The sequence below is a fragment of the Propithecus coquereli genome, unplaced genomic scaffold (genome assembly GCF_000956105.1).
Source record: "Propithecus coquereli isolate 6110/MARCELLA unplaced genomic scaffold, Pcoq_1.0 Scaffold703, whole genome shotgun sequence".
NCBI lineage: Eukaryota > Metazoa > Chordata > Mammalia > Primates > Indriidae > Propithecus > Propithecus coquereli.
In genome coordinates this window covers 365,520-390,935 of record NW_012153097.1, presented here as the reverse complement: position 1 = coordinate 390,935, position 25,416 = coordinate 365,520, and the positions used below count along the sequence as shown (strand labels likewise).

The following is a 25,416-nucleotide window of genomic DNA, read 5'->3' as shown; positions in this document are numbered from 1 at the left end:
AAGCGCGCGGTAGGGCGGCTTCTCTCGGGATGGTCTAGGTCTAGGGGCGGGTGTCTCTGACTTTCTGGCTTCGGCCTTTCTTTGGGAAACGGTTGAGGTTTCTCAGGGTCTTTGTTTTCCCTTCATCTCTTTAGAAATTGAGATGAGGAGAAGGGAGGATACCCCCGTATCTCACAAAGACCTTTCTTGAGGCATTTTGCACTTGGCACAGCTTTTAGGCATTTACATTTATAAAATGCTTTTTTAAAAATAATTTTTTATCTTGAGGTAATTTGAGAACTTAAGACTTGCAAAATTCGTACAAAAATTTTCATATACACTTCATCCAGATTTCCTGGGTGTTAACATCTTATTTAACAGAACAATCAGCAAAACCAGGACACCCACATCTATAGGCATTATTCATATCTGTTTGTCTCACCTATTGCCTTTTGGTGGTATAGGGTCCAAGGCAGGATTTAGTTGCATTTAGTTGTCCTGTGTCCTTGGAATGTTTATATTTTAAATATCAGATACCTCCTCCTTCCCCCTCTTGCCAAGATTCGGGCCTGGGAGCTCCAGGTCTTAAATCAATGTGCTTTTTCTTTGCTGGGTGCCTGGGCCAGTTGTGAATATCTACCTGGGCCTCTGGGCAGCTTTGGCACAGGTGGCCACCTCTGTTCCTCCTTCTAGTGCTGTAGCCATAAGGGCCTGAACTCCGGAGGCCTCTCTGATCAGACGTCCCATCTTGTCTCCTCCCACAATTATCCAGAGTTGTTGGCTTTACTTTTTTTTTTTTTTATGGAAAAGTTTTACTTTATTTTGTAAAAAGCAATGTTTTGAGTAAATTTACTTCACTCTTTCAAAGCAATGCAAATACAATGATAAGCATTTGAGTAAAAAGTACCATGCCTTATGAACTTATTTTTTAAAACACTGAAGGTATACTGCTCACTGGAAGTAGAAATATGTGATCCAATTACAAAACATAACACTTAAGAATAAACACACACAACTGAATAGTCATGAAAAAATAGAGAATTAATAAAAATATTCTGTTTAAAAATATTAAATTCAAGTTATATGGAAATTTTATGCATAAAAAATCATATGTATAATCAGAAGGACTCTTCAACGGTCTTTTCTGAAAAACAAATACTAACTTTAGTTAAAAAGTTAAACTTTTAACTTTTTTCAAAGTACTTGCAAAACTTCACTATTCAAATTAAAATAAGATATTTTAACAATTTATTCCAAAGGCATGTTGTATAGTTTTCCTTGTGGTACACATAAGTCAATCTGCTAACAGAAAAGAGTAAGAAAAGCCAATCTAGGAAAGAAAATAGTTTAATTGAGAGTCAAAGTATGATCTCAATGTAGTGTCTTTTTTTCCTCCCCATCATCTCTATTCATGTTCGAGAGGGAGAGTAACTTGTAGGCAGCTCACCTTGATCTACGTTTTCTCTCTTGGCTGTGACACAGTAGAGGGGAAAGCACTAATTCACCCTCTCCAGTTCACCAGACAGGAATATCTAAGCCCAAACCTCATGCCTATCCCCAGGCTGCAATAAGTAACATTTATTGCAACAAAGTGGACTTCTCCAGTGATTATTTCATTGTACTATTTTGTCACCTTAATACAATTTAACCATTAAAAAAACAAAAACCACAAATTCAAACCGTCCATGGACAAATAATCATTTAAAAGTTGGGAAAATGAGAAGTAAATATAGCCCCAGCCACTTAAAGTCTCCCCTCCTTATGTTTATACTTAAAACCCTAAGTATAAAGACATAAGCTTTCCCCTCTACTACATCAAGAAACAGTGTCACTCATTTGTATCGAACGGGTTGGGAGCTTTGGAAGACAGATAGAAGTTTCAAGTCCACCACTCTTATCCATTAGCCTCATCTTTCCCGTTCTCAGTCTGCACACCCACAGTGCTAGAAGCTTCCGGGGCACGCGGCTGGGGACAGCAGGACTGCCTGGAAGCTGCCACCATGCACAGAGGAGTCCTCTTCAGCTTTATCACTCAGTGGGGTGTTGGCTTCTTGTCAGAGAGCAATGCCTTTGCTGGGGACAGGTGTGTGCCTCCATTCTCTGCTCTCGCAGTCCCATGGGGAGCCTGAGAACACCCAGCTGCCTCCATGTCCACAGGGGACGTGGCCTTTGGGGGCTCAGAGCGCTAAGCTGCCTTTCCGCCGCTGCCACCTTGAAACTGGTTTGTCACGGGTCGAGCCGAGACCTGGACTGCACTGGCTGGAGACACCCTGACTGAGGCTGAGTTCTTGACTTTAATTTGGGTACTTGTGGAAGGGCCCAGAAATCTGACTGGCTTTGGACCAGTCTTGCAGTTCACACCTTCTTCTTCCTCTTCACTGAGCTTTATCAGTCGCCTCTTTCAAATCGAAGCCATGTGACGCAGGCTTCCAAGTAAAGGCCGCTCTTCTAGAGTCCAGCACTCTATCAGCTCATGAGGCACCCGCCAGTAGCTGACACCTTTTCCTTCCCAAGCATCAAAGGCATCCATCATTTTCTTCAACTCTGCTACTGAATAATAGCTCCAAATGTACTGAACGTTATTTCCCGCCTCTCTTTTAAAAATGATTTTACTGTGAATTCTTCCTCCCAGCTGCTTATCAATAGCATCTGTTCCATCAGTTTTGGTGGCATATACACCAATAATTCTACTCTCGCAGCTTGCACCAGATGTGTTAAGATAGTGGAGAACCCAAACTGTTGGGTTTATTGCAAACTAAACCATATGAATCACAGAAGTCTGTTAAAGCCTTTTTAAGTTCTATATTTGACCTTAAAGAATATGTCTCCATTTCATTGGCCAAGTAGTCGGACAGGCTGTATGGATAAGGGATGCCAAAGTAATCGGCCTCTTCCTGTAGGGCCACACGAGTTTGCTCATCTGTAGGAATCTGAACTTCTCCATGAAGATAATCCAAAAGGTATTTAAATAGATGTCCATCACGGTCAATAACACGAGCGCCTGCGGCCCGCCCGGCCCTCAGCGCGGCCGCCCGATGCCACAGGGCCGACGCGGAAGTGAGCGGCTCCTCGGCTGCTGGGCAACTCGTAGCACAGGGCGGCCCCAGCGGCGCCCCCGTGCGGCCGGCCCGGCGGCGTCCGGCTTTACTTTTTTAATCTGTCTTAGGTTTGCCCATTTCTCTCCATGGCACCAGCATCAGCAGTAGCCTTTCTGTCCATGTCCCTGCACCTGCTTCGGTGCCTTCCCTCGCTTGTCTACACTGCAGTCAGAATAAGCTTGTTAAGATGCAAACCTCATTAAGTTATGCTTTGCTTATAATATTTTTTTGATTTCTCATTGTTCTTAGGATAAAGACAGGCCTCCTTAATGGGGCCTTCGAGGCAGTGCATGGTTGGTCCAGCCTCTTCTTGTGCCTTATCTCCCTTAAGTTCCCCACTCTGGCCTAACTGGCTTTGCTTTCCCCTCATGTGCTTTTCCTTTTGTCTGGGGTACTGTTCCTTGTTTACTCAGGGAATGCTTACTCTTCTTGTAGCCCTCCATCCAGTTATCCTTTCCTCAGGGAGGTATTTTTTGGCCTCCCTGACTGGGTCCAGGTTCCATTTTTGGGTCCCGATCTCTCTTACCACCTCTCCTTGGTGGCCCTGTCATTGCAGAAATTTTATACATATGTGCCTCGTGCCCAGTAGATACTTCAGACGTTTGCCAAAGGAAGGAAGAAGTGATAGGGCACTTACTATGGCTGCCCAATAGCCTGTGTCTACACATTGTTCCCTTGGGGAGTTTGCTTAGCCTGTAGGGCAGTGATAACCCACATCCCATTTCTCTGTCAGTTCTCTCAGGTGGGGCAAGAAGGATGGAGGAGCCACATGGGAGAGGATGGAGGGCCTGAGGAGCACAGTCTGAGGACTGCTGAAAGGGAGAATGGATTTCTGCTGAGCGTCGTGCCTGGTTATCCATCTCTGACCTGGCTGAGTTCGCTGTATTAGACCCTCCCCTGACAGACATTCCCATGCATGGTTTCAGAGAATCTTTTAGGTATAAATTTTGGCTAGGGTCAATCGTATATTAAAAGTTTCTAGTTCTTGTTAAAATAGCTGAAGCTAAAAAGTGAAGACCTGCTGCAGGTTGAGGTGGATGAAGTACCCTGGAATGTGTCTGTTTGCTCAGTGGCATGAGTAGTTTGGCTTAGCAGGTATTTATTGAGTGAGTGTCTCCTGTATGCCGGGAGCCATGTTGGCTTATGGGAATACGAAGGTGCTGTTGGCTTGAAGATGGGTCATTTCAGTCTATGTTGTGAAAGCTGAGATAGAGGAAGCTGTAATTGGAAGCTCGCTAGATGGAGAATGACATTGCAGGGGATGGGATGGCCTGAGCTGAGGTGGGACCGGGCAAGGCTGGGAACCAGGCTGTGAGTGGGCCTTGATTTTATTTCAGAGCGTAATTGTTTTGTGACCCTGGCAGGTTCTCTGCACGCCGTCAGGACAGTCTGGTGCCTGAATAACCAGTCGGAGGCTGTCAGTCTGGATCTTGGCAAGTGGATGGGACCATCCTAAGGCACAGAAGAGGAAACGGTGATGAGCTGCTGAGAGGTAGAGCAACTGTGAAGTGGTAACACAGGTCAGACTCCCTGACCCAAACCTGGCTGGACATGGGGAAGAAGTCAGAATGTCTGAATTTTATCAGAGTCATTCTGAAGCACCCCTTAATCAAACATAGAATTTCTACAGCAAAATGTATGGATATCTGTAGTAAGTATTAATGGAATTAGAGATTATAGAGAGCCTTAGATCAGCTCAGTTATTGCTGCCAAAGAGTTTGTTGCAAAGTTTTGAAAAAAAAAAGTTCCATTTTCCAAGCATTTTTGGCTTTTGGGATTGTGAGTGAGGGGTTGTGGATTTAAAATGATAGCTAACACTTGTGAAGTCAGGCTTATTGTGTGTGCTTTACACATATTGACTCTCATTGTTTTCACAAACTTATGAGGGTAGGTACCATGATAATCCCATTTTACTGGTAAGGAGACCAGCACAGAGAAGGTGAGTGACTTGCTAAAGTCACACAGCTTGTCACTGGTGGCTCTATATTCCACATTTTTACTGGGCTACTGACTTGTGAATGGGGTTTGGGGAGGTTGAGGGACCAAGGTCTTTCTCCCACACCTCACACCCCTGGCGTATGCCTGCAGCAAGCCTGTGTTAGTGCCAAGGAAGATCAGAACAGAAGGAAGGCTGGAACCCCATGGATGCCATGGTCACATACCTGGATTCACTGAGGGAACTTGTGGAGACTCATGGCTATGATTCCTGGAGCTTTCAGTCTGGTCAGGTGATGAGCTTTTCTCACAAGGCACAGAGGAAGTGTGACATCAAGCTGACCAGAGGTAGTGGTCGGAGACCCGTTGTGAAGAAGTTGGGATATGGACTGGCTGGACTTTGAGGAAATTCAGGTAAATGATTTTATAAGGATTCCATGAGGAGTTTCTTCATAAAGGTACAGATTGTTGAGTGGGGAGATGACTGTTCTAATTTTCTTCCAGCTGTGCAAGATATGTGTGCTCTGGAATACCACAGATGAATGTCTTTTGCCTGTGACTCCTTCATCACTGCAGAGCAGCAAATCTTCCCATCAGGCACTGACTGGGTCAGCTCAAGAATATTTGCTAAGGTGTTTCTTTGCAAGTACCCCTCTGCCTGCGTGTGTGTTATGTGAGTATGTAAAACATGCATACCAAAATATATAAAATATATACCAAAATATACATATCAAAATATATAAAACGCACAGGAACGGTTTAAATGATTATGAAGCAACTCTGAATATGATACTCAGTTTAAGAAATAGAACCTTCTTATCAAAACCTCAGGTGCCTCTGTATGTCTGCCACAATTGCATCGTTTTTTTTTTTTTATTTCAGAATTTTATGGGGGTACATACGTTTTGGTTACTTAGTTTGCTTTTGTACAGTTTGAGTCAAATTTTTAAGTGTTCCCTTCAGTCAGTTAGTGTGCATTGCACTCATTAAGTATGAATTTACCCATTCCCTCCTTCCCCCACCCCCCTACTTACTTCCCTTGAATGTTACTTCCATATGTGCACATAAGTGTTGATCAATTAGTTCCAATTTAGTATTGAGTAGATATGGTGTTTGTTTTTCCATTCTTGTGATACTTCACTAAGAAGAATGGCCTCCAGTTCCATCCAAGTTATTACAAAGATACCAGATCATCATCATTTTTTTTTTAATGGCTGAGTAGAACTCCATGGTATACATATACCACATTTTATTAATCCACTCATGTATTGATGGGCACTTGGGTTGATTCCACATCTTTGTGATTGTGAATTTTGCTGCTATAAACATTTGAGTGCACATATCTCTTTTATAGAATGTCTTTTTTTTTCCTTTGGGTAAATACCCAGTAGTAAGATTGCTGAATCAAATGATAGGTTTACTTTTAGTTCTTTGAGGTATCTCCCAACTACGTTCCATAGAGGTTGCACTAGTTTGCAGTCCCGCCGAGAGTGTGTAAGTGTACCTTTCTCTCTTCATCCTGGCCAGCATCTGTTGTTTTGGCACTTTTTGATATAAGCCATTCTTACTGGAGTTGGGTGGTATCTCATTGTAGTTTTGATTTGCATTTCCTTGATGATTAGAGATGTTGAGCATTTTTTTCATGTGTTTGTTGGCCATTAGTCAGTCTATCTTCTTTTGAAAAGTTTCTGCTCATGTCTTGCCCAATTTTTAATGGAGCTGTTTGATTTTTTTCTTGGTGATTTGCTTGAGTTTTTGTAGATTGTGGTTATCAGCCCTTTATCAGATGCATAGAATGCAAATATTTTCTCCCATTCTGTAGGTTGTCTGTTTGCTGTATTGATTGTGTCCTTCACTGTGAAGAAGCTTTTTAATTGGATCAGGTCCCATTTATTTATCTTTGTTGTTGCTGTGATTGTTTTTGGGGTCTTCTTCATATATTCTTTGCCTATGCCGATATCCGTAAGAGTTTTTCCAACATTTTTTTCTAGAATTCTTATAGTTTCCTGCCTTAGGTTTAAGTCTTTTATCCACTGTGAATTAATTTCACAATTGTATCTTTTTTCTTCAGAGGTAACTACTATCCTGAAGTTCCTCTTAATCATTTCCTTGATTTTCTTTTTAGTTTTACTACGTATATGTGTGTATCTTCAGATAATATATTTTTAGTTTTGCTTACCTTTTTGGCCCTTATCAAATGAACTCATAAAGGAAGTTTTCTGTTTTTTTGCACAATGCATTTTTGAGATTCATTCATGGCAGCTGTGGCTGAAGTTCTTCATGCACTTTTTCTGTTGTATTCCATTACATCCATTTTATTGATGGCCATTTGGGCTGTCTTTAGCTTTCTGCTACTTATAAGTAAACACGGTTGCAGTGAGCATTTTTGTCAGGGTCTCCTGGTGCACAGGTACAGTAATTCCTCTAGGGCAGTGGTTCTTAAGAGAGGTGAGGGGGAGGAGATGGAGATGGGAGGAAGGGAGACACTTTTGGTTGTCATAACTGAGAGGTAGGGTGCTACTGGCATCTAGTGTGTAGAGATCAGACATGCTGCTAAGCATCCTGAAATGCACAGGACAGCCTCATATCCCTACAAACCTCCCCTCCCTGCTGTCCCACACCCCAAATGCCGCTGCTGAGGTTGAGAACTCCTGGTTTAGGGTAAGTACTTGGAATGGGTTGCTGGGTGATTGGGTTTGTGCATGTTCAACTTTAGAAGATAATTGCCGCTATAATATTTACACTCCTTTTATATGTGGCCTCTTGCATTACTCATTCTCTGTTCCAACACTTGATGATACCTGCATCTAAAATTTTTGCCAACTTGGTGTATGCGAAATTATACCTTACTGTGGTTTAATTTTCATTTCTTGAATAATAATGAGATTGAACATATTTTCATGTTTGCTGCCATTTTCCTATTGTGTTATTAATATTTGCCTTTCTCTTAATGGTTCCTGGGATTTTATTTTATCTTTTACATCCTAGATTTTTTACATATCCTAGATACAAATCCTTTATGTTTGTTATAGATAATATCTCTTGTTTTGACTTTTTTCTGATAAACAGAAAAGTTCTTTATTTAAATGTGGTATCAGTCATTTTCTTCATGGTTAATGCTTTTTTGTATCTTGTTTAAAATATCCTTCTTTACCTTGAGTTTATAAAGATATTCTTGCATATTATCTTCTAAAAGATTTGTGATTTGGTCTTTTACATTATGCTTTTCATCTACCTAGAATTAATTTTTCTGCATGTTTTGAAGTAAGGGTCCAATTTATTTTTCTATGGATAACCAGTTGTTCCAAGACCATTTGTTACTTGTTCAACTCATCTTTGGTGATACAATGTCCACTTTGTCATAAATCCAAGTGTCTATGCATCTTTGGTTTATTTCTAGGCTTTCTCTTATGTCTGTCTAATTTGTCTATTTGCCTATGTCCACACCAGTACTGTTCTGTCTTAATTACTTCCACTTTAGCATAATGTCTCTGTGCCAGTAAGGACAGATCCCCCTCCCTGTTCTTTCCTTCAGGGGTGTCATAGCTGTTCTTGGTCCCTGGTGCTTTCATATCATAGAATCACCTTGTCAAATTCTACACATGAAAAACAGCGAAAACCATTCACTGAGATTACATTGAACCTATATATCATTTTGGAGAGTATTAACATGTTTGTGTGTGTCTTTGTGCAAACTTGGTGTGTCTCTCAGTTTATTTAGGATAGATCAGAATATCAATTCTGCTGTTCAAGTCAGTAATTTTGTTGGTTTGATCATCAGTAATTGAGAGGGGTTTGAAATCTCTGTTATGATCGATTTCTTATTTTTCCCTTAATTTCTGTTAATTCTATTTTCTGTTAATTTTTACTCTATGTATTTTGTATATTGCACACAAGTTTATACTGTATTTTTCTGATTAGTCAAACTTTTTCTCTTGTATTGTAAAGCGATCTTTTTTTTTCTGATAATGCTTCTGTTTTTGTTTTATTTTACTTTATTTTAAAATTTTTACTTAAGGTAAAAAAACTCATACAATTTATCATCTTAACCATTTAAGTGTACAATTCAGTAGTGTTAAGTATATTCACATTATCATGCAGCCAATCTCCAGAACTTTTTATTTTCCTAAGAGACAGGGTTTCACTCTGTCACCCAGACTAGAGTGTGGTGGCCCTATCATAGATCATAGCTCACTGCAGCCTCAAACTCCTGGGGGACTCAGGCGATCCTCCTGTCTCAGCCTTCTGAGTAGCTGGGATTATAGGCATATGTGCTACAATGCCTGGCTAATTTTCTAAAATATTTTTAGAGATGAGGTTTTGCTGTGTTGCCCAGGCTGGTCTTGAACTCCTGACCTTAAGGGATCCTTCTGTCTCAGCCTCCCAAATCACTGGGATTACAGGCTTGCACCACCATGCCCAGCTACTCTCCAGAACTTTTTGATCTTGTGAAACTGCAGCTATACCCATTAAACATCAACTCCTCATTTCCTCCTCCTCCCAGCTTCTGTTAACCAGCATTCTACTTTTTACTTCTATGAATTTGGTTACTTTACCTCTTATACATGGAATCATGCAATGTTTTATTATTTTTTTTAGTTGGCTTATTTCATTAATAGAATGTTCTCAAGATTTATCTGTGTTGTAGCATGTGACAGGATTTCCTTCCTTCTTTAGTCTGAGTAATATTCCATTGTGTCTATTGATTCCATTCATCCATCGTTGACACTTGAGTTGCTTCTGCCTCCTGGTTATTGTGAATAGTGCTGCCTCGAAAATGGGTGGACAGATCTTTGAGTTACTGCTTTCACTTCTCTTGGTTATATGCCCAGAAGTGGGATTGCTGATTTGTATATGATAATTTTATTTTTAATTTTTTGAGGAGTTGCCATACCTTTTTCCATAGTGGATGGACCATTTTATAATCTTGTCAACAGTGCCCAAGGGTTTCAGTTTCTCTACATCCTCACTGACATTTGCCATTTTCTGGTTTTTTTTTTTTTTTTTGGATAGTGGCCATCCTAATGGGTATAATGCACTATCTCATAGTTTCTATTTGTATTTCCTGAATGATTAGTGATGTTGAGCATCTTTTCACATGCTTCTTGATCATTTGTTTATCTTCTTTGGAGAAGTGACTATTCAGATCCTTTGCCTGTATTAAAGTGAGTTATTTTTTGTCGTTAAGTTGTAGGAGTACTTTATAGATTTGGGATATTAACCCCTTATTTGTAAATATATGATTTACAAATATTTTCTCCTATTTCGTAGGTTGTCTTTTTTCTCTATTATTGTGTCCTTTGATGCAGGAAAGTTTTTAAATTTGGTGTAGCCTAATTTGTCTATTTTTGCTTTTGTTGCCTGTGCTTTTAGTGTCAACAGGCAAGAAATCTTTGCCAAATCTAACGCCATGGAGCTTTTCTCCCATGTTTTCTTCTAAGAGTTTTATAGTTTTATCTGTCACATACAGGTCTTTGATCCATTTTGAATTATTATTATTATTATTTTTTGAGATAGGATCTCACCCTGACACCAAGGCTGGAGTGCAGTGGCAATGATCATAATCACTGTAACTTTGAACTCCTGTCCCATCTTCCACCCCACGTCCCATCTGTGGAAATATTATCTTCCATGAAACTGGTCCCTGGAGCCAAAAACGTTGGGGACTGCTGAACTAACCCTGGCTTACTGTAACCTCTTTATAAAGTTTTTAATTTTTTTAACTTTTTGACTCTTGTCATTACACTTAGCTTAAGATACCAACACATTGTACAGCTGTACAAAAATATTTTCTTTCTTTATATCTTTATTCTGTAAGCTCTTTTCTATTTAAAAATTTATTAATTTTTACATTTTAAACTTTTTGTTAAAAACTAACACACAAACACACACATTAGCTTAGGACCACATAGGGTCGGGGTCATCAGTATCACTGTGTTCCACTACCAGATCTTGTTTCACTGGAAGCTCTGCAGGGGTAATAACATGCATGGCGCCATCTGGAATACATTCTGAAGGACCTGCCTGTGGTTGTTTTACCATTAACTTTTTTTTTTTTGATAAGTAGAAGGAGTACACTCTAAAATAACAATGTAGTACAGTAAATAAACCAGTAACACAGTCATTTATTATCACTATCAGGTATTGTATGAGCTATACTTCTATACAACTGGAAGCACAGTAGGTTTGTTTACACCAGCATCACCACAAACGTGAGTAATATGTTGCTTTATGACATTGATTATGGCTGTGCAGTTGCTAGGCAGTAAGAATATTGTAGCTCCATTATAATCTTATAGGACAACCATCGTCTATATGGTCTTTTGTTGACTTAAACATTGTTATGTGGCTCATAGACTGTAGTTTTGGCTGTTTGTGATCTCTTGATAATTTCGTATGAATTTTAGGGTGTATTTTTCTGTTTCTGCAAATAATGCCATTGAGATTTTGATAAGGATTGCATTGAATCTATACATCACTGGGTGGTATCGACATCTTAACAATATAAAGTCTTCTAATCTGTGAACATGGAGTGGGTTTTCATTTATTTGTGTCTTCTTTAATTTCTGTCAGCAGTGTTTTATAGTTTCTAGTATACAACTCTTTTACCTCCTTGGTTAGGTTTATTCCTAAATATTTTTTCTTTTCGATGCTATTGTAAATGGAATTGTTTTCTTAATTTTCTTTTTGGATTATTGATGGCATAGAAATATAACTGATTTTTGTGTGTTCATTTTGTATCCTGCAGCTCTGCTGAATTCATTTATTTAGTTCTAACAGTTATTTATAGAATCTTTAGAGTCATATGTGAACAGAGATAACTGTATTTATTGCTTTCCAATTGGGATAGCTCTTATTTCTTTTCCTCAATACTTACTCTGGGTGAGCCTCCCAGTACTGTGTTAAATACAAGTGATGAGAATGGACATGCATGGCTCATTCCTGTTCTCAAAGGGAAGGCTTTTCATGCTTCCCTGTTGAGTCTGATGTTAGTTATGATTTTTTTTCATATGGCCTTCGTTATGTTGAGGTAGTTTCTATTCCGAGTTGGTAGAGTGCTTTTTTATTGTGAAAAGGTGTTGAGTCTTGTCAAATGCTTTTTCTCCATCAGCTGATCATGTGGTTTTTATCCTTCATCTTGTTAATGTGGTATATTACATTGATTGATTTTTGCATGTCAAACTATCCTGCATTCTAGGAATGAATCCCATTTTATTGTGGTATATAATCCTTTTAATGTGCTATTGAATTCAGTATTTTATTGAGGATTTTTGAATCAATATTCATCAGGAATTTTGGTCTTTAGTTTTTCTTTTCTTCTTTTTTTAAAATTATTATGTTTTTCTTTTCTTCTAATATCTTTGTCTGGCTTTGGTATCAGGGCAGCATTAGCTCAATAATTGTATTTTTCAGTGGCAGAATTTCTGTTTTGTTTTTTTTTTAATAGTTTCTGTTTCTTTGTTGATATTCTCATTTTGTTCATGATTTACCAATTTTCATTTAGTTCCTGATTTCATTTAGTTGTCTATGCATGTTCTCTCTTAGCTCATTGAGCATCTTTAAGACAGTTGTTTTAAATTCTTTGTCAAGAAGTTTAGAGATCAATTCGTATTTTATTTTATTATTATTTTTTCTATACTCCCATGTTCATTGATAGTGATCAATTCTCAGGGTTGAGTTCTAGAGCTTTATTCCTTTGATTGCGTCATGTTTATCACTTTCTTTGTATACCTTGTGACCTTTTGTTGACATTTGGCCATGTGAAAAAACAGCCCATCTCTCCTAGTCTTTCCATACTGGCTTTATTTATGAGAAGAGCTTTCCCAAGCAGCCTAGCTATTGGTTCTGGGACCTTTCAACCCTCTTCAGAGTGATGTGTCTTCTCTGGACTTGTGCATATACTTTTACTGTCTCAGTTTTGATAAGCCATTTGTCCCTGTTTCTTATCAGGAGCCTGTCATCTTTTGCTCCCCTAGCATCTGCCTGTAGTGTGCCATGGTGCTCCCCTGTGTTTCCAGCAGCTTCTAAACCATGCCATCATTCCTGTCAGTGTTTCAAGTCAGGCAAGACAGAAACCAGTCTCTCAGGCAGTCCCAGACAGGCCAGAATATTGGACACATATGTGGTCCACGCTTTTGTTTGTGTTCCAAGGGAGGAGCCCCAGTATGGGCAGTTTCCTCCATTCACACTGTGCCACCCAAGCTGGGAGAACGCCATGGCTGCAAAATGCCACAGACTTTCCTATGCCTTTTGATGACACACCTTCTTGGCTTTTTGTTGACCTGAGTGCGCACCTTCTCAACTGGTTTTTGGGGTTCTCACAAAGGTATTCTTATGTGTATATTGTTGTTAACTCAGCATCTTTGTGGGGGAATGAAGGCCTGGAACTTCCTAGTTTACCATCTTGCTGATCTCACCTCCCCAATCTCTGCCATTTGATTAGTTTTTTTAATTAAAAGATTTTTTAAAAAATTTAAAAATATTTAATTGACAAATACAGATTGAATATATTGTATACACCATGATGACTTGATGTGCATATACATTATGTAATGACTACCCAATCAAACTAAATTATTAATAACATCCATCACCACCCATGCTGTACATTATATCCTGAGAACTCATTCATCTTATAACTGAATGTTTATACCCTTTGACCAATGTGTCTCTCTTTCCCCTACCCCCAGCCCTTGGCAATCATTGTTCTATGAATTCCATGTTTTTAGATCCTATATATAAGTGAGTTCATATAGTATTTGTTTATATCTAGCTTATTTCACTTAGCATATTGTTCAGATTCATCCACATTGTTGCAAACCACGGGATTTCCTTTTATTTGATTGGGTAGTTTAATCCATTTACATTTAAAGTAATTACTGATAAGGAAAGACTTATTTCTGCCACTTTGCTATTTGTTTTCTTATGTCTTACAGCTTTTTTGTCTCTCATTTCCTTCATTACTGACTTCTTTTGTGCTTAGTTGATTTTTTTTTTTAGTGACATATTTTGATCTTCTCATTCTTTTGGTATATATTTTTTTAGATATTTTTTGTGGTTACAGTTGAGATTATGTAGAATATCCTAATATAACTATCTAATTTGTATTGACATCAACTTTATTTCATATATAAAAGCTTTTTTCTTACAAAATTCTGCCCCCCTTATGTTACTGATTTCACAAATTACATCTTTCTATTTTCTACTTTTGTCTTTTAAATTCTATAGAAAATAAAAAGTAGAATTACAATCCAAAATTATAATAATATATTTTGTATTAGTTTATGTATTTACTTTTACTGGAGAACTTTGTATTTTTGCATGGCTTCAAGTTACTGTCCAGTATCCTTTCATTTCAACTTGAAGGACTCCCTTTAGCATTTTTTTTAGGGCAAGTCTAGTGATAATGAACTCCATCAAATTTTACTTGTCCGGGAACATCTTAATTTTTCCCATTATTTTTGAAGGACACTTGCTGAGTATAGAATTTTCAGTTGACAGGGTTTTTTTTTTTTTCCCTTTTAGCACTTTAAAGATACCATCCCATAGCTTTCTAGCTTCCAATGTTTCTGATGAGAAATCTGCTGACAGTCTTATTGCAGATTATTTGTATGTGACAAGTTGCTTCTCTATTGCTTTTTTTCAAGATTTCCTTTGTCTTTTGACAGTTTGATTATAATATTTCTTGGTGAGAGTCTCGGGTTTATTGTAATTCAAGTTTGGTGAGCTTCTTGGATTTGTGTCAAATTTGAGAACTTCTTTGCCACTATTTTTCAAATAATCTTTCTTTTCTTTTCTCTCTCTCTTCCCCTCTGGGACTCCCAAAATGTGTAAATTGGTCACTTGATGGTGTCCCACAAATGTCTTAGGTTCTGTTCACTTTTCTTCATTCATTTTTGTGTTTCTTAGAGTCAATAATATCAATCATCCTATGTTCAAGTTTACTGAATCTGTTCTGTGTTGAATCCCTCTATACATTTTTCATTTCAGCTTTGTTCATGTATCATTTTTCTGTTTTTCTTTAGTTATTTTTCCATGTTTTCCCTTTTCCCCTTAACTCTTTTAGCATATTTGTGACCAGTTGTTTTAAAGCCTTTGTTTGGTAAGTGTGATGACTGGGTTTCCTCAGAGTCAGTTCTGTCATTTTATTTTGTTTCTTTGAATCAGCCATGTGTTTTTGTTTCTTTGTATGGCTTGTGATTTCATTTATTTATTTTTCTTTATTTTTTAAAATTTTTATGTGTGAATTTTTTAAAAAATTGAGCATTCTTCTCTTATGGTAACTGCAGAAATTAGATTCTCCCTCTTCCCCAGGGTTTGCAGGGTGTTTTTACTTTTTTCAGTTGCTGAAGGCTGTAGTTGTCCAGTTTGTTGAGACCTTTTCAAACTATTTTTGCCAACTCTTATTTTTTGTCATGTATGATCACTGAAGTCTCTGTGTCTGTAGCTTATGTTCAGCTAATGTTTTGACATAGATGTCCTTGAATGCAAGGGGCTAAAACAAACACACAAAGAAATCAAAATCCAAAAAATGAGAATAGTCACCTCTCACAATCTTTGCAGATTGGTTCTGTGTTGGGAAACTCCTTTACCACATAGCTGGATGTACTCTGATTCTAGGGATTAACCCAAGGTGAAAATTTAAAGTCCTTTCTGTAGTTTTCTGAGCATGTCTTGCCTTGGCTTGCATGTGGCTTTCTAACTTTTTCGCGTGTATGTGACTGCTTTTGAATTCCTTAATTTCTCAAATAATCTCACCCCAGCTTCTTTGGGCCTTAGGTGGTCTATTTTATGTCTCCATCTATAATTTCTTACTTTGTGTGTCTGTGGGTTTATATTTTGTTTTGTAGCTTTTATGAGTAGTGCCTGTCATTTTCCCACCTGCATTCCCAGTTATGCAAAACAGAAGACTAGCACCTTGCATCTTCAGTTATCCCCCAGATAAGTAAGAACAGATGTACATTATAATTTGCAAACAAAGGTTGCTCTGATTCCACTGGCTTGAGGGGAGAACTGGGAACTGGGCTTTCTGCTTACTCAAGACTGATTGTTACTGCGCCAAAGAGGAGGTAGATGAAGGCTAAGAAAAAATGCCACAAAACTTTTTTATTGTTTTCCTATTGTTGGCCTTTTATTGATTGATTGCTTCGTTGCTGTAAACCTTTGACTGTATTCAGAGCTCCTACAAAGTTGCTTCAGATAACTCTGGTCATTTTTTCAGTGTTTCTGTGGGGGAACAAGAGCTTGTAACTTCCTAGTTTTCCATTTTGCCTATGTCACTCCCTGTTTATGACTTTTTAATTTGTTATATAGTTTTTATTCCTGTTTGTTGTATTTGGTTCTTTTTAATCATGCTTGACCTTTTTTTTCTTTTTAAATCTCATGTTTCTTGTTAATATTGTTTCATGCAACATATTAAACATACTTAATTTTAAATTGTTTCTGATAATTACAGTATCTGCAGTCTGTGGGTCCGATTATGCTGCCCATTATTTCTGCTGCCTCCCATTCCTAGTGCTCATTCCCTTGTTTATTTTGTGTATTTTTTTTCAGATTGAGAATTTGTGTTCTTTGGATCTGTTATCAGTGGAGTTCTTTGAAGTCTTTGTTGGTGATATATTTCTCCAGAGAAGTTTTGTCTGGCTCCATCCATCCCTGGGGATGCACTACTAATGAAGGGCTCTTTGCGTTAAAATTTCTTGGCCTCATTTGTAACCTTCTTGGTTACAAATTCTTAGGAGATCCCCCTCCCCCGCTTCTCCACTTCTATCCAGTGGTGGATAGATTAAATCAGGCATGTTTACTTTCTGGCCTCTTCTTCACAGTGGGGTTACGTTTCATTCATCCTAATCTCCAGGGCGCAGCCCTTTGTGCAGGCCTGTCTTTCCTCTAGTCTTTGTACTCCATGTTCAGAATAGGAGGCTTAATAGGTCACCAGGGTTCATGAGAGCTCCTCAGGGTGAAAGTTAGCTAAAGGACTCATTAGCTTCTTTGGACTTCCAGATTAATTTTGATTTTTGACTCAGTGAGATTCCATATTTTCATATCCTTTAGTTAAGTGAGGTATTTTAAATTTATCCAGCTCTTTAAGTTTTTATTAGGATAATTGTTCAGGATATGTGGTCTGCCATACTTCTAGAAATGGAATTCAAGTACCTCATTTGATGGGTGCATTTTCTACTTCTTCTTACTCCTGAGGACTACCTCAAGGCAGGATTGCGGGGCCAGAGGAGTAGAGCTTACCAATGGCAGGAACTACATGTTCTCTTGTCCTCTGTGTTTGCAGAACTTAGACCAGGACCCACTGCAGAGGGTGTGACAGCCGCTGTAACTGCCTGACCAAGGGAGCTAGAGAATGAACCTCAGGGACAAGGTGAGAAATTGAGTAGTTGGGGAGAGGAAGGTGAAAATAGCACCAGGAGGGAAAAACATTCATCATCTTTTCTGGAGGTCTAAGGGGGCTAAATGATACGCTGAAGCCAAAGAGATTCCCTGATGTGTGCAGAACTCTTAGAATTGGCTGCAAAGGGCCAGATGAAGTCACAATTTGCTGAGCATAGTTTATTTTTATGAGTTTGTGGGTAGATCACTCAGTGAACTTGCCTGGCAGTGGTTCATTGGAGTGGCTGGGTTTGAAACCTCCCTGGGAGAGCACAGGAAGTCTATGGATTGGCCCTTTGGTGAGGGCTCTGGCCACACACTGTTGAGGTTGTATTTGCAGGTTATTAGGACAACTAGTTGATGCTGGAGTCATTTAGGCCACATTGTGTGTGCAGGGTACCAGGAAACTCCTAACTCTCTTCTTTCCTGATCACCTTGTGCTTCCCCTTTGTCTCTGTGTCTTAAGATTTGGGAGCTGTTGGTTGGCGTAGAGAGCAGTCCACTGAGCATCCATTCCCCTGGTGGATGGAGGAGAAGAGGCTAGAGGTATTAGTGTTCCTACTATGGGAGAAAAGGGACTTGAGGAGCTACCTTACTGAGAGTATTTTTACACTCAAGGCCTTGGTCTCTGTAGTCAAGTCTTAAGGATGGGGGCAAGTGGCCCTTGGGTGATGCCTGCCTGGAAGGGGCTTAGCTGGGGGATAGAAGAGCAGACAGAGAGAGACCTGGAGACCTTAAGACAGTACCCAACACTTGAGTACTCAGTAGATATCACTTGCTAAAAAAGCTTCTAATATCTTTACTCCAAAATATTTCAAACAGAATATTTCAAACAAAATATACAGAAAAATGTACCCAACTTGTATATCTCACCTCTCAGATATGAAAAATGTTAACACATTTTGCCATATTTGATTCAGATTGTTACGAAAGAAATAATGGCTAGTTGACCTCCCCCTATCCCATTCCATCTTGTCCTACCCTGGTCCAGTTTCCCTCCCTCATCTGTGGTTACTCCTTCTGGAAAGAGCTAGTATGTATCTTTCCAGCCCTGGCTTTATACTCCCATACTGCTTGCACAGTATCCATAAACAACACATGGAATTGCTTGTGGATATTTTAAGTTATGTAAGTGTAGTTCTACGTTTCCTCTCTGCAACTTTGTTTCATTGTTTTGTTTCATTGTGTTGTTTTCGAGATCTGTAGCCTATAGTTTGTTGTTTTTAAGTCCTATGTAATACAGTTGTATTCATTTCTCACTTGGTAATCTTTCTGGTTTTCTGATGTTTTGCTATTATGAACAGTGCTGCAGCAGACTTCCTCATGCATGTCTTCTCGTGAGCGTTTCTTTGGGCTGTGTAGCCAGAAGACGGATGTCTGGGTTGATGTATTTGCTCGTATTGAGTTTGCTGGGTTCCAGATTGCTCATAGCCCTTGGTATTGGCAGACATGCATTTCCATAAATCTAATGGGCATGAGATGGCTGGTTACTGTGATTTTAATTTGCATTTTTTTGATTTCTCTTCAAATGTTCATTGACCATTTAGGTTTCCATTTGTGTGGAAACCAATTCCCCTTTCACATCTTTTGCATGTTTTTTTCATTGTGGTGTTTGTCTTTTTCTCATTGTTTTGTATGAATTCTTCATATATTCTGGGTACTGGTTCTTTGCCGGTTCTATGCATGGTGAATATCTTCTGACAGGCTGTGGCTTTGGCTTTTGTTTTTGGTGCTTTGTTATATAGATATTACATTAGCTATCTATTGCTGCATGACAAATTACCCCATAACTCAGAAGCTTAAAACGACATTTATTATCTCAGTTCCAGTGTGTCAGGGATCCAAGTATGGCCTGGCTCAGTTCCTGCAGCACAGTGTTTCTCGTGAGGTGTGAGTCAAGCTGTCGTTGAGTCTGTGGTCTCATCTGAAGGCTCACTGCGGGAGTACTCCTCAGGGTTTGATTTGCTGTGTGTTGTTGAACTGAGGGCATCAGTTCCTTCTGGCCATTGGTGGGCGAACTCACTCAGTTCTTCGCTCCATGGACCTTCTTCCCTAGGACAGCTCAGAGCATGGTCGTAGGCTTCCCTCTGAATGAATGAAAGAAAGATGAAGAAAGAAAAAGCAAGGTAGAAGCCCAGGTCTTTTTGTAGCCTAGTCTTAGAAGAGACATTCCATTACTTTGTCCACATTCTGTTTGTTAGGTCTATCCTGTTCAAGGCGAGAGGATTACACAAGGGTATGAATACCAGAAGGATGGAATCTTAGAGACTACCTACTACAGATTTGTTGGAACTTTGAGGAAATTAAACTTATTCATTTGCCTTTAAGTTTTTTGCATTTTCTTTAAGAAAGGCTTCCTTATTCTCTGGTTATTAATATACTTTAAAAGTTTTGCTTTTTCACAATTAGTTTTTAATATATTTAGAAGTGCACTATGCTATCTAGTAATACAGTAACCACATGTGACTATTTAAATTAAACTTACATAAAATTAAAAATTCAGTTTCTCAGTCACCCTAGCCATACTTCAAGTGGTCAGTAGCCACATGTGGCTTGTGGCTGCCATATTGGACAACACTGAAACAGAACATTTTCATCATCACAGAAAGTTCTGTTGGCAGCACCGATCTAGAATGTAATTGGCAAGCAGGGGTGATTTTGCCCCCCAGGGACAGTTGGCAATGTCTGGAGACATTTTTGGTTTCACAACTAGGAGGACAGGGTGTTCAACTGGCATCTAGTAGGTGGAAGCTAGTATGCTATTAAACATCCCATAATGCTCAGACCCTCCCGCCAGCAAAGAGTCATCTAGCCCCAAATGTCAATAGTTCTGACAGTAAGAAACCTTGCTTTAGAATGTATTTTGGTGTGAGTTGTGAGATGTGGGCACTTATTCTTTTTTCCTCTGACTAACTAGTAGACCAAACACCCATAAGGTAATGAACCTTAAGCTGGAGATGTTTTTCCCTTAAACAGTAGAGAAGATCCTATTGCCTTTTTTTTTTTTTTCTAATCCTGTTTCTATTCTTTTACTGGTTACCCTATAGTTGATCAAAGTTCATCAAATCTTTTTTTTTTCATTTCAGCATATTATGGGGGTACAAATGTTTAGGTTACGTATATTGTCCTTGCCCCCTCTACCCCCCGCATCAGAGCTTCATGCCTATTGCCTTTTTTATATGATTTTTAAAAATCAACTTCGATTGTCTTACAGATTCTTGGACTCTGTGAGTAGAGACAGCCTTGTCTTCCTAGTGCATCATGGCTTCAACTTCAAGGTAGGAGTGTCGTTTGACGAAATGCTTTATGGAAGTATTTGCTCCCTTATGTTTTTGAAAGGCCAAGTCCATGACATTTTTAGCCCTTAGTCCTGCTGGCTTCACTAAACAGTTGGTGTCTAGGAAGCATAACGGAGGAAAGGAGAGAAGAGAGATGGGAGGAGAACGGAGAAGAGATGGGGCAGACAGGGAGTTGTGTGTGGTATGGGTGTGGTCATGTAGCACAAGTGTCTATACCTAACATATTAATAAAAACATGATTTCACTTTCTTCATCTTTCAAGATGAAGACACCAGATGGTTGCCCCTGGGGTACCAGAGTCCCCTGCAGGCTTCCCTTTGCCCAGAATTTGGATAGTCCCATGCAGAAGTTGTTTGAGGGTCTCAGGGTGAGCAGAAGCTCAAGCACTAAGGCTGGCAGGGCCCCTGGCAGGCCTAGGTCTGGCCCTGTGAGGAGGATGAAGCTAGGGCAGGGAAGGGGTGCAGATAGCTGCTGTCCCCCAAGAATCTGTCTCAGTCCAAGACTCATAGGAAGGGTTTTGGGTGTCCTCTCCCTTCAAGCTGGTCTCTCCTCGTGACCCATGCACAGTTCAGATGTGTGAATACCCTATGTCCCCGAAGGTCAGCGTGCAGGCTGGTGGAGTCAGTGTCCAGGAAGTGAGGTTGGGGTGAATCTCTAATGCAACCTGAACTCCAAAGTCCATGGGCAAGTGTGCACTGAAGTAGCCTCTGTAGTAAATTTTTCTTTCTTTCTTTTGGGTAGAGAGTCTTTATATGAAGGTTGGGGCCTGGAGAAGGGCATGGGACAGCAAACAGGGGCTTCTGTGCCCAATCTCCATTCTCCTAGCCAGAGTGATGTGTTTACAGCCTAGATATGGCTCCTCACTGCCCTGTTCTATCATCCCCGGGGCTTCTTATGATAGCTGAACACCACTGGAAGTCTTGGCCAGGGCCACTGGAGTCCTGTGGGGCCTGCTTCCTACCACCGCTCTCTGCTGTCTGTCCTCACTCCACCTTCAGCCTCACTGGCTTCCTTGTTCTGCAGACGCTGAGTGCCTTCAGGCAAAAAGAACTGCACCTGCAGTTCTTTCTCTCCACTTGGGACATCCTGTCTCCAGCTGTCTGCAGGGCTCACTCTCACCTCCTCAGGCCCCCACCCTGTCTTCCTCAGCCTTCCCTCACCATCCTGTCTAGAATAGCATCCCTAGCTGTACTCCTTTGTTGCATGTTTAGTCCCTTATCCAAATTGGTACTCATCGCTACCTGACACTAGCCTGCATAGCTACTTGTTTGTTGATCTGTTGTCTGTCTCCTCTAATTAGAACTATAGTGCTGTGCAGGTTGAGAGTGGAGTCTGCCCACCGCCAGCCCCTGGGCGGTGCCTGCTCACCACTGGTGCTCATTAAATACAAGCACACACGGTTCCTGACTTAGCATGGTTTGACTTACGCACGAAAGTGCTACACATTCAGTAGAAGCTGTACTTTGAGTGCCCACACAGCCGTTCTGTTTTTCACTTTCAGTACAGTATTCAGTAAATTACATAAGATATTCAATGCTTTATTATAAAATAGGCTTTGTGTTAGGTGATTTTGCTCAACTGTATGCTAATGTAAGTATTCTGAGCACATTTTAGGTAGGCTAGGCTAAGCTATGATGTTGGGTAGGTTAGGTGTATTAAGTGCATTTTTTGGCTTAACGATATTTTCAACTTACAATGGGCTTATTGGAATGTAACCCCATTGTAAGTTGAAGAGCATCTGTACCTCTCACCATCCATTTGGTTCCTATGTCCACTGGGTGAGAGTTAGAATGGTAGAAATTTCCATGGTTTTCAAATCTACTTGGCTTCTGAATTGCAGTTTGCATGCAGTAAGATATCCACAAGGGAGCCATCTGAAAATGCTAATCTGCTAAGTTCTTGAATTCAGGTAGCGGGATTTCAAATAGGAAGAGTTTGAGAATTTGGGAAGTGAGGGAAACTTCTGTTTGTCAAATAAATAAGAGTAAAGGAAGAGATAAGTAAGACAAGTGTGATAGCAGAGCTGCTGGGGCCACTGAGTCTGAGGGCGTGGCAGTGGGTGTCACTCCCACTGACCAGGGCTTCCCACTGCAGTCACTGTTACCTGGGGTGATGACAGCAGCACCTGGATTCATCACCTGAAGGGATCCTCTATTTAAAACATGTTATTTAAGAAGGAAAGGAATTAGGTAATGGCTCCTCAGACTGCTTCCCATCAGTAAATACTCTGCACTTAAAAGTGTAATCTGTGTTTATCTGGAAAATTCACTCACTTGGTGTTGTGTCTGGTGGTGCCAGATATGTGAGGCTGTTCAAACAAAGGTGCTTTTGGTGGTAGCATCGCCCTCTCCTGCTGGAGCGTTGGCTCTCTGGTGTGGCTTCCTTCTGACCCTGTTTCCGGTTGTTGCAGAGATCTTGCTGCCGGGAGGGATCCCCACCCAAAGATGAAGCCTGCAAAGCTGCTTGAGGTTCTGAATGCTCTCGAGGAGGAGTCGTCTAGCAATGGCAGAGAGGAGATTTTCATCGCACCGCCTGATAATGCCTCAGGGGAATTCACTGATGAGGACTCAGGTGAAGAAGATGGTCAGCGAGGTGCTCACCTGCCTGGCAGTGTGCTGCATGCTTCAGTCCTGTCTGAGGAGTCTGGCACCGAGGAGGATAATGACGACTTGGAGCTGCAGCCGGCCAAGAAGAGGCTAAAGACCAAGAAGAGGCTAAAGACCGTAGTAAAACCTCAGCGCGTTTGGACCAAAAGAGATATTCAACCGGATTTTGGCAGTTGGACAGCATCAGATCCTCATATGGAGGACCTCAAAAGCCAGGAACTAAGTCCTGTGGGCCTCTTTGAGTTATTTTTTGATGAAGGAACAATTAATTTCATTGTTAGTGAAACCAATCGTTACGCTTGGCAGAAAAATGTCAACTTGAGTCTCACAGCCCAGGAATTGAAGTGTGTTTTGGGCATTTTGATTTTAAGTGGGTACATCTCCTATCCAAGGAGGAGAATGTTTTGGGAAACCTCTCCTGACTCACATCACCATCTTGTGGCTGATGCAATTAGAAGGGACAGATTTGAATTAATCTTCTCATATCTACATTTTGCAGATAACAACAAACTTGATGAAAGTGATAGATTTGCCAAGGTCAGGCCTCTCATAGTTCGGATGAACTGCAATTTCCAGAAGCATGCACCCTTGGAAGAGTTCTACAGCTTTGGCGAATCCATGTGTGAGTACTTTGGGCACCGGGGCTCCAAGCAGCTACATGCAGGAAAGCCCGCGCGGCTTGGCTATAAGATCTGGTGTGGGACCACCAGCAGGGGCTATTTGGTGTGGTTTGAGCCCTCACAGGGCACACTGTTCACCAAGCCAGACAGGAGCTTGGATCTGGGAGGCAGTATGGTAATAAAATTTGTGGACGCGCTTCAGGAGCGTGGTTTCCTGCCATACCACATATTTTTTGATAAGGTTTTTACCAGTGTCAAACTGATGTCCATTTTGAGGAAAAAGGGGGTGAAGGCCACAGGAACTGTTCGTGAGTATAGGACTGAGCGATGTCCCCTCAAAGATCCCAAGGAACTGAAAAAAATGAAGAGGGGTTCATTTGATTATAAAGTTGATGAGAGCGAAGAGATCATTGTGTGCCGCTGGCATGATAGCAGTATGGTCAACATCTGCTCCAATGCTGTGGGCATAGAGCCCGTGAGGCTGACCAGCCGTCAGTCAGGAGCAGCTAAAACGCGGACCCAGGTCCATCAGCCATCACTGGTGAAACTGTATCAGGAGAAGGTGAGGGGTGTTGGCCGGATGGACCAGAATATTGCCAAGTACAAGGTGAAGATCCGAGGCATGAAGTGGTACTCGAGCTTCATTGGCTATGTTATTGATGCAGCCCTGAACAATGCCTGGCAGCTGCACAGGATCTGCTGCCAAGATGCCCAGGTGGACCTCCTTGCCTTTCGGAGGTATGTTGCCTGTGTGTATCTGGAGAGCAACGCTGACACTTCCTCACAAGGGAGGCGAAGCAGGCGGCTGGAAACTGAGAGCCGCTTTGATATGATTGGGCACTGGATCATCCACCAGGACAAGAGGACCCGATGTGCCCTCTGCCACTCACAGACCAACACCCGGTGCGAGAAGTGCCAGAAGGGTGTCCACGCCAAGTGCTTCAGGGAGTACCATATCCGATGACGTCATGAGGCGTGCTTGTTTGCTTTTATAATGGAATATTTACAGCTAATTACATATAGCGTTGGAGCACTTTTGTTTTATTTGTGTTGGAAAAAAGACCTTAATTTCTGATGAGTTGGTTTTATGTTTTCTCCCTACTCGCATTGTAGTTATCTTTTTTATGGTGTTCTGCCTACATGTAATCGAAATCAATATTTACATTAGTAATCTTAAATATTATTACGTTTGTAATAATATCCTTGGTGAATAAAGATCTCACAAACACATAGATGGCAAGAGAAAAATGTGCAATGTTTTATAAAAGGACAAATAATGAAAAATGAAAAATTAACAATGAATATATGTAAGAGACTGAGGTGGCAATAAAATGCAAAGAAAAGCAATTAGATACCTTTTTTTCATCAAATGAATTTGTTATTTATAGATAATTACTTGTAGTGTGGGTTTGGAAAGGTGGCTGACTCATGCAGTACCTGAGGGAGTGTAAGTCAGTACAGTGTATCTGATGGTGATCTATTAAGTTATGTCCAAAAT

At 40.4% G+C, this 25,416-nt stretch overlaps 1 protein-coding gene and 1 pseudogene across 4 annotated transcripts; one reads left to right on the top strand and one right to left on the bottom strand.

Annotated features, from left to right (window-relative positions):
- Window positions 1-1,873: 1,873 nt before the first annotated feature.
- Window positions 1,874-3,937, bottom strand: LOC105823979 (annotated as a pseudogene).
- A 544-nt stretch (window positions 3,938-4,481) lies between these two features.
- On the top strand, window positions 4,482-25,084 carry PGBD2 (piggyBac transposable element derived 2). 4 transcript variants are annotated; one of them, XM_012661297.1, is made up of 5 exons: window positions 4,482-4,569; window positions 5,166-5,426; window positions 5,517-5,685; window positions 20,608-20,671; window positions 23,103-25,084. In XM_012661297.1, the coding sequence occupies exons 4-5, from the start codon at window positions 20,655-20,657 to the stop codon at window positions 24,880-24,882; spliced, it is 1,797 nt and encodes a 598-aa protein (XP_012516751.1). In that variant the 5' UTR covers window positions 4,482-4,569; window positions 5,166-5,426; window positions 5,517-5,685; window positions 20,608-20,654; the 3' UTR covers window positions 24,883-25,084. The 4 variants fall into 4 exon arrangements, with proteins under 4 accessions (XP_012516751.1, XP_012516750.1, XP_012516752.1 ...); XM_012661296.1 differs by having other exon boundaries at window positions 4,482-4,597; XM_012661298.1 differs by lacking the exon at window positions 4,482-4,569 and having other exon boundaries at window positions 5,095-5,426.
- The last annotated feature ends 332 nt before the right edge of the window (window positions 25,085-25,416 follow it).